A 17,370-nucleotide genomic window follows, 5' to 3' on the forward strand; every position below is an offset into this window, starting at 1 on the left:
TGTGCATCGAGTAAATCAGACTGTTGCATTCCTAAACTAAAGCTTCATACAACCAACATTAACTTAGAGACCGGATTCCTGCTGCGTGAAGTCTTGGAAAGGTGCAGATCAGTGTTTTGATTTTTCACGGTTGTTATTATCCTGTGAAACATTTTGGCTGAATAACTCTCATGTGATCCAATTGCTCAAATTGCCTACTCCAAACCAAAACATTAATGTCTGTATTGCATCACCATCATCTGTAGATTCTACAAATAATTGGAAGACCTCACAGTAGTGATGTAATTAGTGCCAGTCGTTTGACTGGTGTACATCTCAGCGGTTGGCCACCACAACTGGCGGCCTTAGCTGCAGGGGTTGCAGTAGTTCAACCATGGCTAATTACACATTTTTCATTCTGCCTCTGAGCATGCAATTATTTTAAGTTTATCAACACAAAAAACAAGAGAAGAACTCAATATAAGAACTGAGTTATTTTTCATTCTTGAGATCTCAATCAATCATTGCAGAGTGATTGTTTTATATCCATGTAATGCAATTATGCACTCTTTAGTAACAGTTGTGATTAAAATCGCTGAAAAGATTTATATCTTTGAGCCTTGACAATTCAACCAAACCCTTTTGGGTGTGGAACAATCTTTCATTTGTGCAATTTTGTTTTTGGAAAATAAAAAATGGAAGCTTTTTAGATTTGAATTTCAACACTTAATAGACAACACTCATGAAAGTCATGCATGACCTTATATTAATAGACAAATATAAGTATAAGTGAATCATTTTTGTCCCAGTTTCCACTTTTTTTAAGGTTACATCCATCAAGACTGACGGAATCTCCTACGTTCCCCTGGAAACTGATAGAAAATAAAATGAAATGGAAAAGAAATGTAGAAAAAGGGAAAAAATGATTTGCCTAATATGGGCACTGTTTTCAGCTTCGTCCCAGACTGCTCTCAGACTTGTATATTGGAAGCTTTCTGGTTTCGCTCTGTTGTGGTATTGACCAATCACGTTTGAACAGTGCTTTGGGCACGGACATCAAAATACCAGAAATGTAATAGTCCGTACCAACATCAGCAGATTTACATGATTCTTGATACCCAATCTGTGCCGTGGTTCTTTTTGGTAGATGCTGCACCACTTCTTTAAAAGTTCGAGGTATATGAACACCAACACAAATTTATTTCAAATTTTATTCGTCACATATATAGTACATAGTACAACATGTAGTGAAATGCTTGTGTCTGAGCTGCGGAAAGGCTGCAGACATAGCCGTGCCAATCCAGGCCTTGGTTCTAGCATGGGGGGGTCTAGCCAGGACCCTTATTGGATACCGGGTGGGAATTGAACTTGCAGCTCCTCCTCCAAAGGTGTGTAGTCTAGCCGAGTTAGCTTAGACATTTATAGAATGCTCTCATCAGTTTGTCTTCTCAAAGAAAATAGTAACATGCATTTCAGGACCCCATTAAAAAGGATCACACTTTCAATGTTGTTAATACGAAATAAAAGTCTTCCACCTTAGATACTTTGAACTGACTTTGAAATATATCTGAAAAGCATGACAGCATCGTGCATACATATACCATCTACGATAACTACTGCTCCATATTCAACATAATTTGTCTAACACATCCATTTGCTAAAAGCATCTATTTAATGAAATTGTTACATAAATGATAATACAAGATAGAATTTTGTTAAATATGTATATATTTTTTTTTTTCAAACGACTACGTCCCATCTGGTTAAAACCCCTTAAATCTCGAGCCATCTCCCCGTTGGAAAATCATCTCTCGCTTCCTCTCTCAGCTGTAACACTAGTTTCAGTCTTTTTTGATGACTGACGATAGCTGCATATGTTGCTGAAAACCTAAAGCATATATATAATCCTAAAGCAATTTTTTTTTAATAATCTGAGGACTTTTTTCCCCCATGTGTTATGTGTTGACCTGAGCATGGCCCTAGGGCTCCAGAGGTCTTGTGAATTTAATTTCCTTAATCAAATCAAGACTTGGCAAGCTCTTGCAAACATCTAAATATTTATATTTTGCATTTTGAAAATGGACATTCCATTCTAAAGGGGGATTTAGAAGTATTTTAAGTTCATCAGAAAACACATGCTGTAGTGACAAGTTTTGACCTTCATGTGAACAAAATCGAAGATTTATTGTGAAGATCTGAAGCAGTAAAGATTAAAAGGGACATCCACAGTATGGAAATGTTACTGAATAGGCCTTAAAGGTCTGTGGAGAGACTGGGTTAAAATGTCAAAGAGCTCTTTATCTTCAAAGTTCTCTTAAAAAATCCATTTGACTCTTTTTCTTGGGACATAAATGTGTTCTGAAGAAGAGTTGACTTCAAATAATGCCACAGCAGAGAGACCACCTCGACATGCACAGCTAATGAGCCTTTCATAGGCAGGAAGACGGTAAAAATGCTATCTGCGTGAGTGTCCTGTGTGGGAACGTATCAGATGGTGTGTTTGAGGCACAGATAGTGGTACTTCACAGACAGAGACATCAATAGCCCTTCTGATTTTGTGGAAGGGGAATTCCCTAAGAAATATAATTAAATCAAAGCACTGCTGAAAAAGAAAAAGCATACATGTTCTGGCAGCTGTACATGTTGTATATGTGAGAAGAAGAGCTGTACTGTTCTTTTATCATCAAACATTTAAATATCACATTCATGTTTTGCAACAGGGCGTGATCGGTGAGCTGAGGGTGATGGGAGATCCCTTTGCTGCCAGCAGGCACTGTGAGGAGGATGAAGATGACTCAGACATTGTGAGTAACAACTTATCACATACATACTGGATGACTCACTACACTGAACTCACTGGACATATGGCATAAACTCGTCAGGAAAGTGTTTACAGAGGTAAAGCTTCAGTGCTGTTTTCACATAGAGTTTCCAGGTTGGTGACTAGTCAAAAGAATGCCAGTTTAAACATTGTGTAAGGTGTGGATGTTAACCTCCAAGGAAAGGTGACTCTGGGTGACAACGTTAACATTGGCCTGCAAACTAATCTGGCATCATGCACTCAAAGTTATGCATGGTGCAAAGTGCCACAAATATCAGTATAATATTATTTGATCAGAAGTTTTCCTCTAAAACTGTATTAGTAGTTTGATTTTTTTTACAAAAAGGGTGCTGTGCTCACACCACATTCAACTCTGATAAATGCAATGCTACCAGCATTAGCTATGTGTGCACAATAGTGGCTACATACTGCAGTGGTCTACACATTTACTTAGTAGACCCAAATCTTTTTGGTGTTCGATCACGAAGTCCACCTTGTGTAGAAATCTGTCAAATCAAATATACGTTGCTACCTGTTGTGAATAAAGAGGCAGACAAACGTATGCTATGTGTATGTGATAAAATTTAAACAGGCTGCACAGTTTGCATTCGCGCTTTTTGTCATTTTGCAGCTACCTTTATAGTTTGGACAGTATGGCTTAAAAAAAAATTAAGCTGACGATAATTCCACTTTGTAAAAGTAATCCAATCCGATCCATGTTTAAGATCTGTAATAAAAAGTTTTAAGTAATTTTCAAGGCTTCAAATTCAGATAATTGCACATTAGAATTTTTTAAAGAATGTGCTGAATCCCAGTTAAAAAATGAAATGTCCCAGCTTTTGACCACTTGTGTCTTTTAACCACTAATATCAGGGATAATTAGCTAGCTAGCTATCTAGCTAGATAAAACTGTCTCTGGAGTAGTTTTTGGAACTGGCAAAATGGCCAGTTCCAAAAAGTTGCTACATTATGTTTATCACAGTCTCAAATCAGGGATTTTGTTCTATGATATCTTTTTTTTTTAGTTACAGCCAGCAGCATGTGTGTGCAGAAGAATGGACAGCTAATCATCGACATAGCCAAAGCTAATGATTTATTTCTGCAGTTTTGAATCAGTTAATCATGACTTTAAAGGAAATAACAACAGCCAAATCGTGGAAGAGATATCCTACAGTAACACAAGTGATGCCATTTTACTTAAAACTGATGCTTTAGTTCAGTATGCAACTTCACTTAAACCAGTAAGACCCTACCCATTAAAAATAGCCAGAAAATTCACATTTTTTGGAACTGAGATGTTTATTAACCTTATAACTACCTATTATTTTTATTATATATTTTTTGTATCGCATTTGATACATCGGGTGTTTTTGGCAACTTTTTGTTAACAACAATGTTAATTTTATTCAAAAAAAGTTTTGTCCATAACATTTTGAAATTATGGCAAGTATTAATCATGTATCAAATATGATACAAAGGGCATCATAGGGTTAAAATCACCAGTAAATCTGTAAGGGCTGTAAGTCTGAGAGCAGCCTTTGCACCGCTGACCCTGACCACCCAGACACAAACACAGGTGCCTCGCCGCAGCCCACCAGCAGCCTTAACTGTTATTTAGTAAAACATTCACAGCTGTTCTGCTCACCCAGACCACCAAAACCATGTCTTTACTGACAGAATAAAGTTTGTGACTTTACTGCTTGTTGTCATCAAATCTTTTAGATGTTGTTTGGATTAGATGAGGGAAATCACAGGTTTCCCATTTCAGGATGTGCCTTTTATCTCCAATTGCAAGCTAACAGCTGTTTCCATGTTTTGTCAACACATCAAATACGCTGATATATCAAGAAAGGTTGAATGTAATGGGAGTTTATTGTATGAAAGCTTCTTACTCTAAATTAGTATAGCAAATATGTATGCCTTTGACTTACTGGTGTTAATGCAGACATAAATTCTGTGTAACATGGAACCTAGCCAAGAAGGTAACACGAATACTAGATTTACGACAATAAACACAACACGGTCGAGCAAAAGAGGCCACATACGCTGTGACTGAGAGCGCAGGAAGGAAAGAGCTTCTGGTCTTAAACTATATATGCACACATATTTTATTAAAACTCTCCCACAGATCAGAACATTTCTTTGCACACAGTTAAAAAGGACATTTTCAGGTTTATAATGGTCAGAGCACTGAATAAAACCAAGAGCGTGGTCTTGTTAACAATAAAATGAAGTGTAAAAATGTATGATGGGTCTCCTCAGGCTTCAGGGGAAGGAAGCGGTTATGTGGAAACCAGACCCCCAAGACCAGGCACGGAAAAACACACATGGACGGTATGCAACATCTTTTGTGTATTCTCAAGTTTCTTTAGTTCCTATGAAGGTTTATCTTTGTCACTTTGCATTCTGCTTGATCGACTGCACTGCTATTTTGCTTGTTCCTCTCGATGCACTGTTGTAAACATGCTAATGAGTTTGCTTTAAAGTTGTGGATCAAACGTGCACAAGAATGTATTAATACATCATAAGGATTCAAGCCGGTGATCAAGTAAGACACGGAGTGTGTGCAGCAGACTGTGCTTCTGTAAACTCAGTGTTAAATATACCACTGATGTCTCAGATTACCCGATATAAGTGAGTGACCACTCATCCCCCCGTGGGAGATTAAAAACTGCTGAGTTGATGTCTGGAACACGAGCTGCTTCTGTCGTATACATTTAGGGACAAAGAGCTTTTACAAAGCAAATTTTAGGAGAGCGTCATTTAAGGCATTGCTACATGGTGGTTGACAATGACCAGGTATGCTTTCCACATATAAACTTTAACTTGCCATGCAGGTAAGTCAGCTGTTAGCAAACTAGATTTGGAAATCATCTCTTTATCACTGACGCTTTACTGATTTACTAGTGGACAGTTGTCTTGACCTTTTTTTTTTTTTTTCCCCCCAAACATTCACTCACAGCTAACCGGGTAGCTCGGCTCTTCCTGTCATGTCAGGCCGGCTAGCTTGCCACTGTTGCTTTGGTGCACATTCATTCTGGTCTTGTGGTCAGATGAACTCCAACTCTAGTGTCTTAGATGACAGCTGGCCAAGACACAAGAATCCCTGTTGTCCTCTTGAGATCTGCTGCAACACAGCAGAGCAGAACACGGGCTACAAACTGCAATCCAAGACCATGCAGCTGGGGTCCATCCATGTGATGAGAGTCCCTGTTAAGGCAGCTCATTCTATTAATCCATCATCTTATGTTTTTGGACTGGAGTGTCTTATAAATGTATTATTTAAAACTTTTTTTGAGAAAGCATGCATGTGTAACCACAAAGATCAACACACAGATCAAAGCAGCACGCCTCCTCTGGTCTGTCCAATTTAACGTGAACAGAGCTGAGGCTTCAGAACCATTAGTCTGAGGTTAGAGACAATCTACTCTAAATGATCTTGTTTTTGTTTATTGGTGCCCTAATAAAAAGCAATAATTGCTTTCTGAGCTGTTACGTTCTGTGTATGTGGAGCTATCGCTGGTTCAACTTGTAACATGGATCAAACATGGCCCACAAACATTGCTGGGTTCACTTACATGCTCATGTTGTTTTGCGCATGCATCATCTACGACTATCTTTTAGTGACTTCCATCACCTCCCTTTTTGTCACTCTATCTGTAACCTCTTTGTCTTTCTGTCTTCCTCTCTCTGGTTTCTGTCTCTCTCACTCTCATAGATTCCACAGTCACCCACTCACATCTTCCCACCCTCACAGATAGCCACGCAGGCTGAGAAGCTAGCACAGTCCTCCACCCTGCACTGCCATGCGCTGTGCTTGCACGCATGCACTCCCACTCACAATTATAGTGAAGCGTTAGAAAAACCAGATGTCAATTTGGACTAAATCTGATCCAAGTTAGAGGCCCCCGGCCTCAAGGCTTTGTTATTCTGACTGGTTTCTCAATCAAACGTGTGTACAGGAACTGACAGGGGTGGAAAGAAAGTTGGAGAGGGCAGGTACCTCCAGTCGGAAGTATCTCCATCATTACAGGCCTACATTCACTGCCTTAGTGCCTCGCAGCATTTACAAAGGGGTTTTTTTTTCCACCTTCACAGACTTTTACTAGCATCATATAATATACAACGCAATTTAAAAGACAACAGCTGGCATTTAATGCCCACATGTTAGTGTTTTCCATCTGATGATGATGATCTGTTCACACAAAGTATAACTTACACTCTGCACAATTGTCCAACTGGTGCAATTTAGGCAAGTCTGGGCAAGGACAAGTTAGACAGGGAGAGTTGTATAAGTGAGACTTTCCATTTTGTCATCCTGGAATTCACAGTGATAGATGGGAGAGCGAGTCAGTCATCCTTAACGCTGTCACAGCTGGGAGTGAGTATAGAAGAGTTTAATGCTTGAAACAGTTCTTCGTTAGCCAAGAGTTCGGTGGATTTTATCAATTCTAAATGTGAACAAGTGCACACTTCTCTCTAAAGTTCACGGGAGGACTTGATTCCTGGGTTTATCTCTACATGTTTCTCCCATTTCAACTATCTTAGATATGAAAGCATGCAAATAACGGTTCAATTGTTCAGCAATGAAACCGTGAACCTGTGAAAACACAATTTCATATTTAGAAGGGAGAAGACGGTGAACATTCAGACTGATACACTGAATGAACCCAAATCATGTAATTAGATTAAATGGCGAAGATAAAAATCTGCAGAGATCGCTGTTGTGAAATGACCTGTAACTCCAATGTGTTGCCTTTCTAGATAACTGCTGAAGAAATCTCCTTTTTCATCGTACCTGTAACCGTGTCTCACATTTTGTTTGCAGAGGGGTTTTTAATGAGACGTAGCATTGTTTTGGTGAATTGTTTCTATTTAGATCATTTCTTCTTCTTTTTCTTTCTAATTCTAATTCTTCAGTTACCCAAAACCCTGTTTGTTGCATTTTCTAAACACACGGGCTGTTTTCCCTTCGTCCTCAGGCCAACCACAAATATGTGCAGATTTCAAGAAGTTTCTCTGTGATTCTTTAGAGCGCAGAAAAAAAAGAGGGGAGAAAAAAAAAGAGGCTAAACTGCTGTGGAGGTGGGATATGCTCGTTGCTGAGGGAGCTGCATACCTGCTCTTAGATTCAGGGGGTCGTGTGGTTCAAATCCATCAACACTATGTTCTAAATGAGCCTCCCACCCGACATCCCCCACTATGATGGATCGGTGAAGAAGTGAACAAGTATGGTATTCTCCATCACACTGATGCAATTTAGAGGAGTCAATAATGCCAGATTCTTGGCATAGTCAGTGCTGTGAAACGCAGTGGGAAGGAGTTTGTCCCGCAGAGGAAACTGGTTAATTATCAACAGTGGCATCACTCTGGCCCTTCATCTCCTCTCTCTTACATTCTTCAGCCCACTCCCCGCTCGAATTCCTCAGGTGACCATCTGAGGTGTGTCACCGGTGAAGAATGAGCCAAAGAGAGGGAGTATTTGCATTATTTCCTGTTGCTTTGGGAACGTTACTGACCTCGCCTCAGCTGACCTTTAATTGTTCCTGTTGCGTCTCTAAGGCCCGCTGATTTTAGTAACACAGGATTGTCAGCAGACTGCATGCTGTCTTTTCTAGGTCCAAAGAACCTGCTCAGAACTTTTCTATTGAAGGGACAAAAACAAAGACATGAGTCTAATTACGCTTGTATGCGAGCACTTTGCCCTTGTCAATCCTTTGAATTTAATGACTGCCTGAAATGTAGAATTCATGGACAACACCAAATTCTAAGCCTTTATTGCTCACATAGCTTAATTGTGGGGTCTCTCTGCCTTCAGGTTGCTCTTTATTAACTGAAAAGTCTGCTCTTTCTGGGGTTGAGATCGGGTGACTGACTTGGCCATCCAAAATATCAGATTTCTTTGTCTTGAGAAACTCTTGGGTTGCTTTTGCAGTAAGCTTTAGATCGTTATCCGTTTGCAGTGTGAACCTCTGTTTCAGCTAAGCAGAGAGTATAGCTCTGTACACTTCACAATTCATCCTTCATAGACATATGGACCATGCCATAACACCTACCTCCAGCCTTTCTGACAGAAAATCATGGATCACGAGCTGTTTCTCTTGTTCTTCATGTTTTTCTCTTCTTATCATTATGGTAAGAGATTGTTTTCAAAGCCTAATCACTGGTAACCACGGGTTTGTCCCTGGTTGTACATTCTCTGTATTTCTATTTCTATTAGATATGTGCATTTTAGTTGGAGTTGTTTTTCTTAATTATGGAAATAATTCTGTTCTGGTCTTTCAGTCCTTTTGGTGTTACTGAACTGAAGTAGCAGATTGTTGATTTGGCCACTGCCTCCGTCTGTCTGCAATATCTCAACATATCAAACAACATCTTTAACCGCCTTGAATTAAAGCTGAACATCTGCACTTTAACTGACTTAAAATCCACTGTGGTGGTGTACAGAAGTAAAATTACACAAGTTGTATTTTTGTCTATTACACAGTCAGGTCTATGGACCTAACTGTGTAATTCGCTTGCTAATCAAACAGTGTTCGCACAACATTTTTCTATTAATACCAAACCGATAAGGCAGCAGCAACAGCATGACTGAACGCACCGTGGATTGTGTTCCTCGTCAGCAGAGGAGGTCTGCTACAGAACCCAGGCATGAGACGTCTGACAGCGATTAACACAAAAATGGCAATTACAGTCGACTTGACAACAAAAGCAGTTTGCCAGTAAATGAAGGAAAATCTGGTACTGGTTCTCTAACTTGGAAAGCACATGTTGACTCAATCATGTTTTTCAAAAGGTTTGGTGTAGAGCTGGGAAACAGTTTTGTTAGTTATTAAGAGAGCTTTGGCTGCATAGTCTGTAAAGATTAATGCAGATGAATGGCACAGCAGTACCGAAACATGACTCATTTTGGTTGCCGTTGTTTGGCATCAATGTTAACAAGGATAACTTTTTCCCAGGCTGCAGGATTATTTCCAGGGCTCTTCTGCGGAGTGGATGGAGGGAAACTGAGCCATAAAATCTAGAGCAAGATCAGTGCAGCTTCCAGCAAATGTCGCCTCCTGCCCTTTTTAAATATGCATCTCTGTCTGTCATGTTGTTATTTTTCTGCAGACGGCTCGTCCAACTTTGAGGCCCATTCCGCGCCCACCGATGACCAGGAATGATGAGACTGGTGAGTTTATGTGACACCAGACTTGGATTTATTCATTTTCAGTTCATCATTTCATGCAACCCCCGTGTTTTTACAGGTTCTTTTGAATCAGCCCCTAGCGAATGTCAGTGTCTTTAATAAATTTATTTTACTTTCAAAGATAGAAAATAAGCTCTACACTTCCACATGCTGACACAGGCTCACCTGCCGGGTATAACTAGAGGAGTTTAATGGCGCCACATGTTGCCACTGAGGTCATATTCGTTTAAAGTGCATAGCTGAACCAGTCCAGGCTCGTTAGGAACAGATTTGCTGACAAATGTCTCCATCTAGTGGTCAACAGTAATGCACTATGGAAGCTGAATTATTTCTCATTGAACAACAAAAATGTCATTTCGCGGGTTTTTTTTTTGCTTTCATGATGAATTTATACAAGAATGTATTCAGAACGATGTATCCTCATATACTAGCAGTATCTCACATACTGCTAGTATAAATAATAATTTAACTTCTGTATGTTAAAGACTTAATCTACACCATTAGTGGTATGTGTACTAATTAATAAAGGGGAAAGTGGAAACCATCAAAAATCACAGTATTGATAATTTTGTATGTAAAAGATGGAAAAAGCCAACCTCATGATGATTTTTTTCTTCTCTTTTTTAAGAGTCAGGAGAAATGTTATTTGAGAGAAGCACGTGCTAATCTGTTAGCTAAACTTTGATTATACACCATTAAGGATACAGTGTCAGTCGATGGACCCACGTGCTCACCATCTCATGACAGAATTTACGTCACTCTGGCCCCAGTTGATCCGACTCTGAGCTGTAGAAAGTATAATCAAGGGCTTAGACTAGCGGTCCCCAACCTTTTTTGCGCCATGGACCGGTTTATGCCCGACAATATTTTCATGGACCGGCCTTTAAGGTGTCGCGGATAAATACAACAAAATAAAACTAGTACCGCTACCGAAAAAAGAAAATTTATTCATAACACACGTGAAAAGACCCAGGAAAACCGAGTAAACGATAAAAACGATAACAAAATAAAGCTGAAAACCTATAAAAACCCTGAAAACTATACATTTCACACTTGAGCCTCAACTCTCGCGGCCCGGTACCAAACGACTCACGGACCGGTACCGGGCCGAGGCCCGGGGGTTGGGGACCGCTGGCTTAGACTGTATGTGCACAGTCCAAAAACACACTTACATACTCAAAGTAGTGCAGAGTAAGAGACGAATAAAATGCGACATGTTCAGTCATCAAGCCTGAAGCACAAACTGCTTGAAAGGTCTATATCTCACAGCAAACTATATCATTTTCAAACTGCTCTAAAAGGCACAAATGGCATAAACAAAGTCTTAAGGTCCACTTTGTGACTGGAATTAACAGATATGAAACCTAGTAGACTACAAGTTGTTACAGCTGCCTGCATCTGGACACCTGCCCAGGAGTTAGTGATGTTGGCCACTTCGCCATTTTAAAGTGCTGCCCTCTTAAGCTACAGGCTTTCTGTATTGTCTGGCTTACCTTAATCACCAGTTTATCAACACTTTCCTAGTTATGCTTCATCTAATCTTAAAGTCGTTCAGTTTACTTAGCTCAGCTGTTTACTAGTACATACTGCCCTCTGATGGTGTTTTTATGTAGTGTGCTATAATACATTACTTCAATTCAGCCAAAATATGTTTGGATTACTAAGCACTCTGTGTACTCTCACTGTAGTACTGCCCAAGCCTAACTATCGTTGCATTTTCAGGTAGGCTGCAGATCATGTCCAAGCATTATGTTGCTAATGGCTCTGGTTTGCACCCACGCTTGATGATGACAAAACAGTAACAAAACTTTTGACACAGGAGAAAAAAAAACTGTTTACTATTAGAGCTTAATGAACAAAATGTTTGGCTTGTGTCCCAAAACTACTTTGTAGCTGACTCGAGGAATTCTGGAAACGTCATTTACACTGTATTTTTATATTGTGTTCAGCAAGGGACTCCCAGTACGTTTCACTTTCTGTGGAGTCCAGCCCCTTCCTTCGTGGGCCACAAGGTGGGTTGAGGGGAGTTTTAAAAACACAGACAAAGCATCCAAATCCTGCATCTCTTCTGCTGTCTGTCGAGATGCTCTGCTTATGGTATGTGTAGCTATCAAGCACGACTTCACATGGATTAAACATGCAAACAGGTACAGGAGTGCATGCATATACGTAAATGCTTCTGAATTCATTAACGGTGGTGAAATGTTAAAGTTTGGGCATTGATGGCTGTAATGCCCTGAAAAACTACATTCACAGAGAAATTTAGAAGAACTAAGAGTGAATGAGCAAGGAAGTGGAAAAAGTTAATATTTAAGAAATATTAAATTTCTTAAACAAATTAGAGAACTGAAGACGTGTGCAGGAATACTTTCCTGTTGGCTTGGGCTGCTGATGCTGTTTCTTGTGGCATTATTTTATTCCAGCTATTTTTTTTTTCTTAAACCTGGAATACTAAAGATGTTCTTGCAGTGGGCATCATTTTGCTGTGCTTCATGTTCAAACTGAGAACAGTTGGAGGTCAAACCCGGTCACACGTGAATATCATCATGGTATCTGTGCATGTGGGTGTGACCACCATTAAACCTTTGCGTGGCTGAAAATTATGGCTGTGCACACACACAGATTCATGCGCCATCAGGCAAAAAGTAATTTTCTTTTACCCCTTCCTCTTCTTTTGGGAGCAGGAAATATCCTGTTTATTGTTTGGGATGTGGGATACAGTCGTTACTCATTTTTGAGAGGTTTTCATGAGGATATTAACGACTCTCCCCTCTGCTGTTGTTTTTCTCGGGCCAGTCGAGGCTAAAGGACAAAAGGGCGACAAAGGGGACAGAGGAGAGAAGGGAGAGAGGGGTCCAGCTGGGCCGAAGGGAGAAGCAGGCTCTGGCTCCAGCTCAAGGAGTGGATCCCGTGGAGACAAGGTTTGGACTCAAAGACACGTTTCAGCCTTTATGGTGGATAAAATAAATGTAGTTACCTGGTGATGCTTGAAACAGTTTCTTATTTAAGGCTTCCTGAAGGATGCATGTTTGGACAGCACAACCGTTTGTCTGTAGAATAGTGAGTTTTGGCTTAAAATTGTTATTTTTATATTGGGTTATGAAGTTATGTCAGCTTTGTTAGTTGTAATAATGTTTGTCCACGTTTTAAGGGCTCAAATTAAATGAAAACGCTTTCACGGCCTCACTCTATGTGCTATATCATTAAACGATCGTTGATGAATGAAGCATACATTAGTGTATCCTTTCCTTATCTTAACATAAGTTGTTACTAAGAGCCACACTTCAAGAGCCTTACCATTGGTTGGAAAAGATAAGAGTAGCAGTGAAGAAGATGTGGTAAAAATACCCTGAAGGAACACTAGAGGGTGCAGCAAATTTCTAATGGAATATCAACACATTACTGACAGTCTTGTATTTTGTTGATTGGCCTATTTGTGCTACTGGCAAACTAATGTACTTTATCACATTGGGGGGTGCTAGATGTTGTTGATATGCTGAAAATAATTAATTTAGCACATTGCTCTGTGTTTGCAAGGGAACATAATATATAATATAATTAAACATTTGTGGCTATAAATAGAATGACAGGATGCTTTTATAAGGTGCTGTTGGATAAAATGGGCTGTTTTTAGCATCTAAGTGGTTGCCAAGCATCATGGTGATATAATAATGTCCAACATAGATGAGAACCTTCAGGGGCTTCAGAGATGGACGTGTGTCCCAAGTTTGGTTGCTTAACTTCTGATAGTCTAGAAAGTTTTTTTAGGCAAAGAAACAAACACTCTGACAGACAGCTTCATGCGTCATAGTTTTTATTTTATTCTGAAAGAAAACTACATTTGTGTTCTTATTTCGTAATTGTGAAAGTCAAAATGCACAATGATCACGGAAAACGAGAAAATCAAAATGAATCTATACTGACCTCATTATCTTCTGCCATGACACACATGCATAAAGTGAGGTGATCTAAATTTATGCACAGGCAAAATTGTGAAACTGACATGCAACAAGTGAAATATGATCATGTGTAGCATTTTTTTAAGTGAATGTGGTTTTGATTCTGGATTTGATTTCTATTGATGCCACCTCAGCCACAGTATGAGACACTGGGGATGTGCTTCATGCCTGCTATTTTTTCAGGTCTAAATAGAGAAATTGTTTCATCATTGACTTTACTGTCTCTTCTATTTTCAGGGAGAATCTGGGACAAAGGGAGAAAAGGTAAGTAAGAGATTTCCCTCTGGCTCACTTGTAGCTCTATGATTTTGGTCGCTGAATAACACAAATGTAATAAACTACTAAAATTAAATGGGTGTGCCTGCTCTTCATGGTTCCTTGGGTGAACAACTCTGCTTCAAACCTCTTAACGTGCATCAGATTTCCAGTGATGCATTTGGGCTCTTAAGTAGCTAACATTTAGCTGTTAAATGTTAGCCACACTCCAAAAATAGTGCCTTACAAATCCAGTTTAACTGTTTGTATTGTTTCTCTAGTTGTTATCACTGAGAAGAATGTTACAGATGCACTTTAGAAAGACAAACAGTGAGAATATTACATTTCAACGTTTTTCCTGCAACAATGCTTTCCATTTCTAGGGCAGCGCAGGCTTTGGATATAAAGGTGTAAAGGGCGAGCCAGGCCCACCTGGACCCCCGGGGCCCCCTGGTTCTCCAGGACCTGCACCCGAGTATACAGTCGGCAGTGACGGCTCAGTTGTTTCGAGAGTTCCCGGGCCCAGAGGACCACCCGGAGCACCAGGACCCCAGGGAACTCCAGGAGCTGATGGAGAGCCAGTTAGTGGACTGAAAATTATTTGCTTACTAGAAAACACCAAACACAACAAATGTGCTGTTACTGTTGAACCAACGTTACTGTATCTGTCACGGTTTGCATGTTTACATATATTATTCTGATTGTTTTCACATAGTGCTGAGAGAGTGCAAAGCACCGAAACTTGAGAAAACACAAACTGATAAAATACAAGAAAACTAAGGAAGCTAATTAATCTGACAACACATCAGTTTGCTTGAATGTCAGTAGTTCCTGTTGTGAGATACTTCTACATCCTACTCACAGGGCCCTGAATTTAAAATCTGTGGCCAACCTGATTTATTTACATACTAGTCTGACTTCTAACTCATGTCATTCTTTATTCATCCTGCAGGGTGATCCTGGTGAGGATGGAAAAACTGTAAGTTGTTTTTAATAATGTATGACTTTAAATACAGAATAGGCATCTCACAACATCTCAACTGCCCTAACATGATGATTTTCTCAATACAGGGTGCTCAAGGACCTCCAGGCTTCCCTGGAACCCCAGGAGACCCTGGAGCCAAAGGAGAGAAGGTAAGATACACTGACAGGGTAACAGGAAAGGAAAAAAAACAGAAGCTGTAAAAAGAATCATTTAATGTGCACATGTGCTGAGCAGACCTACCTTGTCTTAACAAATGTTGTACCTACAGGGAGACCGTGGAGAAGGTCATGCAGGCCCGAGGGGGCCTCCAGGTCCTCCAGGACCCCCAGGACCAGGATTCAGATCTGTGAGTTTCAGCTGATTTTAGTACTTAATGATTGTTTTTAAGAGATTATCCTAATTTCAAATATATTTCAGACCTTTGAGGATATGGAGGCCTCAGGATTCCCTGATCTGGAATCTATTCGGGTGAGAAAAAAAACATTACTTCTTTAATTATCCAGGGTTTTGTTTATATATGTTTATATTGAGGTGAAAGTCTAAATGTAATGAATGTTTTTGTTTTGTTTTTAAATGCAGGGTCTACCTGGGCTACCAGGTCCACCAGGCCCCCCCGGACCACCTGGTCTTCCCGGCGCCTCTACAGCTGAAACAGCATTGAGTTCTGCAGCATTTGGACCACCAGGAAAAGATGGAGCACCTGGTAAACCTGTAAGTGTCAGGCTCACAACATGACTAATTAATACATATATCAACACTCAAACTCTCTGAAGTAACTTCTCAGTCTAACCAAATATCAATAATCAGCTAAGAATGTCTATCTGATCCTAATCTTTTGGCCTCTAGGGCTTGCCTGGCATACCAGGTACTGATGGCAAACCAGGAGCTCCTGGTCCCAATGGGGAGAAGGTAAAGACTATGAAGATAACGGTTTCTTCTCTAAGAACTAAATAAATCTGATCTAAAATGACATTTCGTCTAATGTGTAATAAACGCTAGTTTATTAAAGTGTGCAGTAGCTGCTGGGGTTCAGATATCAAGAGCAAAAATTAAAATCCAGAGAGAACTGCAATAAAAAACGTTTTCAAGCTATGCTAACTAGCTTTGACCTTCCAAGTGTTGGATAGAAAGGAATGTGTGGATCTCCGGGCTTTCTAGTTTCCCCTCCGGACTGGACAACTGGTAGTCCTAAATTTTCCATAGATGTAAATGCGAGTGTGAATCCTGAAAGACACTGGAAGCCTCTACAGGAAGTCTCCGAGAAATTTCAGTGATTTGGTGGTGTGACAGGTAAGCTAAGTGTTGGCGATCCAAAGTACTTGGTACTGGATTAAACGAATCTAAATTCCAAAAAAGATTCATCTAAGCTGAGTACCACTGGGAGCAAAGGATACTGTGACACATGACACAAACGCTACTCATTTCAACCAGAAATATTAGGGGTGGGAAATACAGTAGCAAGAGTTTTCTATGCAACTATATCCTTAAATGTCTACTGGCTACCAACTATAAGCTACTAAGCGAATGCTGATGAGTAAATTGCTCAGTCTTTGGACAGGCATTAGACACAACATGTCCACAGCCGCTTTTAGATTTTCTGAAAGTAAGAAAATTGTTCATAGTTCTTATTTCAAGTTTCTATTCAACTTTAAATGGTGTTGATAAGTGTTGTCACTGTGTTTCCTAAAATAGGGTGATGCTGGCGAGCTGGGTCTTCCAGGAGCAATTGGAGAAAAGGTGTGAATTGATGACCTGTTTTTTTCTCTCTCCTTTCCTTTTTAAAGATTTTATCTCAAAGTTAGTGTCATAAAGTGCTCTTGATGTAACTTGTTTTAGTAATTAAAAATTGTTTAGACAATCCTGAGAAGAAGGTAAGTACATTTCAAAGTTTATGGCACACTTTTGGGATCTCCAACTATGTAGAGGCACCCACAGGATAACCAGTATGTCATGTAATACTTCTAAAACTTTTCCTATCCCTTTCTCTTCCTCAGCCAAGTTCCTACTTTTCTTTTCTCACCAATCTGCTGCCTCACTATTTATCCTCCTCCTCCTCTCCTAAGCCTTCCCATCTGCAGGTAACTGGGCTCCAGCGTGTCAGTCATCAAAGAGGATTTGTGTCTTCTAACAATATGCAAATGTCTGTCAAATACTGTCAGTTGCAGACTTGACTTTAAGT

The 17,370-nt window shown here is 39.9% G+C and overlaps 1 protein-coding gene and 1 long non-coding RNA gene across 8 annotated transcripts in view; one reads left to right on the forward strand and one right to left on the reverse strand.

The window, feature by feature from the left end:
• col18a1a (collagen type XVIII alpha 1 chain a) overlaps positions 1 to 17,370 on the forward strand; it is a 77,216-nt gene that overhangs the window by 45,917 nt on the left and 13,929 nt on the right. For 6 of the 7 annotated variants that reach the window (XM_082507685.1, XM_082507684.1, XM_082507682.1 and 3 more), the window contains 14 exons: positions 2,700 to 2,783; positions 5,063 to 5,134; positions 9,914 to 9,974; positions 11,942 to 12,004; positions 12,789 to 12,913; positions 14,189 to 14,215; positions 14,590 to 14,787; positions 15,159 to 15,185; positions 15,278 to 15,340; positions 15,460 to 15,537; positions 15,609 to 15,659; positions 15,771 to 15,902; positions 16,038 to 16,100; positions 16,884 to 16,928. In XM_082507685.1, coding sequence (XP_082363811.1) covers positions 2,700 to 2,783; positions 5,063 to 5,134; positions 9,914 to 9,974; positions 11,942 to 12,004; positions 12,789 to 12,913; positions 14,189 to 14,215; positions 14,590 to 14,787; positions 15,159 to 15,185; positions 15,278 to 15,340; positions 15,460 to 15,537; positions 15,609 to 15,659; positions 15,771 to 15,902; positions 16,038 to 16,100; positions 16,884 to 16,928 — 1,089 coding nt within the window. The remainder of the gene's footprint in view (positions 1 to 2,699; positions 2,784 to 5,062; positions 5,135 to 9,913; positions 9,975 to 11,941; positions 12,005 to 12,788; positions 12,914 to 14,188; positions 14,216 to 14,589; positions 14,788 to 15,158; positions 15,186 to 15,277; positions 15,341 to 15,459; positions 15,538 to 15,608; positions 15,660 to 15,770; positions 15,903 to 16,037; positions 16,101 to 16,883; positions 16,929 to 17,370) is intronic. The other variant, XM_082507681.1, reaches the window with a different exon arrangement.
• LOC309690574 overlaps positions 15,571 to 17,370 on the reverse strand; it is an 80,431-nt gene continuing 78,631 nt past the window's right edge. Inside the window, exons 2-3 of the long non-coding RNA XR_014271751.1 lie at positions 15,778 to 15,900; positions 15,571 to 15,651 (exon numbers count right to left, since the gene is read on the reverse strand). This is a non-coding gene — a long non-coding RNA (uncharacterized lncRNA). The remainder of the gene's footprint in view (positions 15,652 to 15,777; positions 15,901 to 17,370) is intronic.

This window comes from Aulonocara stuartgranti, assembly GCF_965226115.1.
Source record: "Aulonocara stuartgranti genome assembly, chromosome: 16".
Taxonomy (NCBI): domain Eukaryota; kingdom Metazoa; phylum Chordata; class Actinopteri; order Cichliformes; family Cichlidae; genus Aulonocara; species Aulonocara stuartgranti.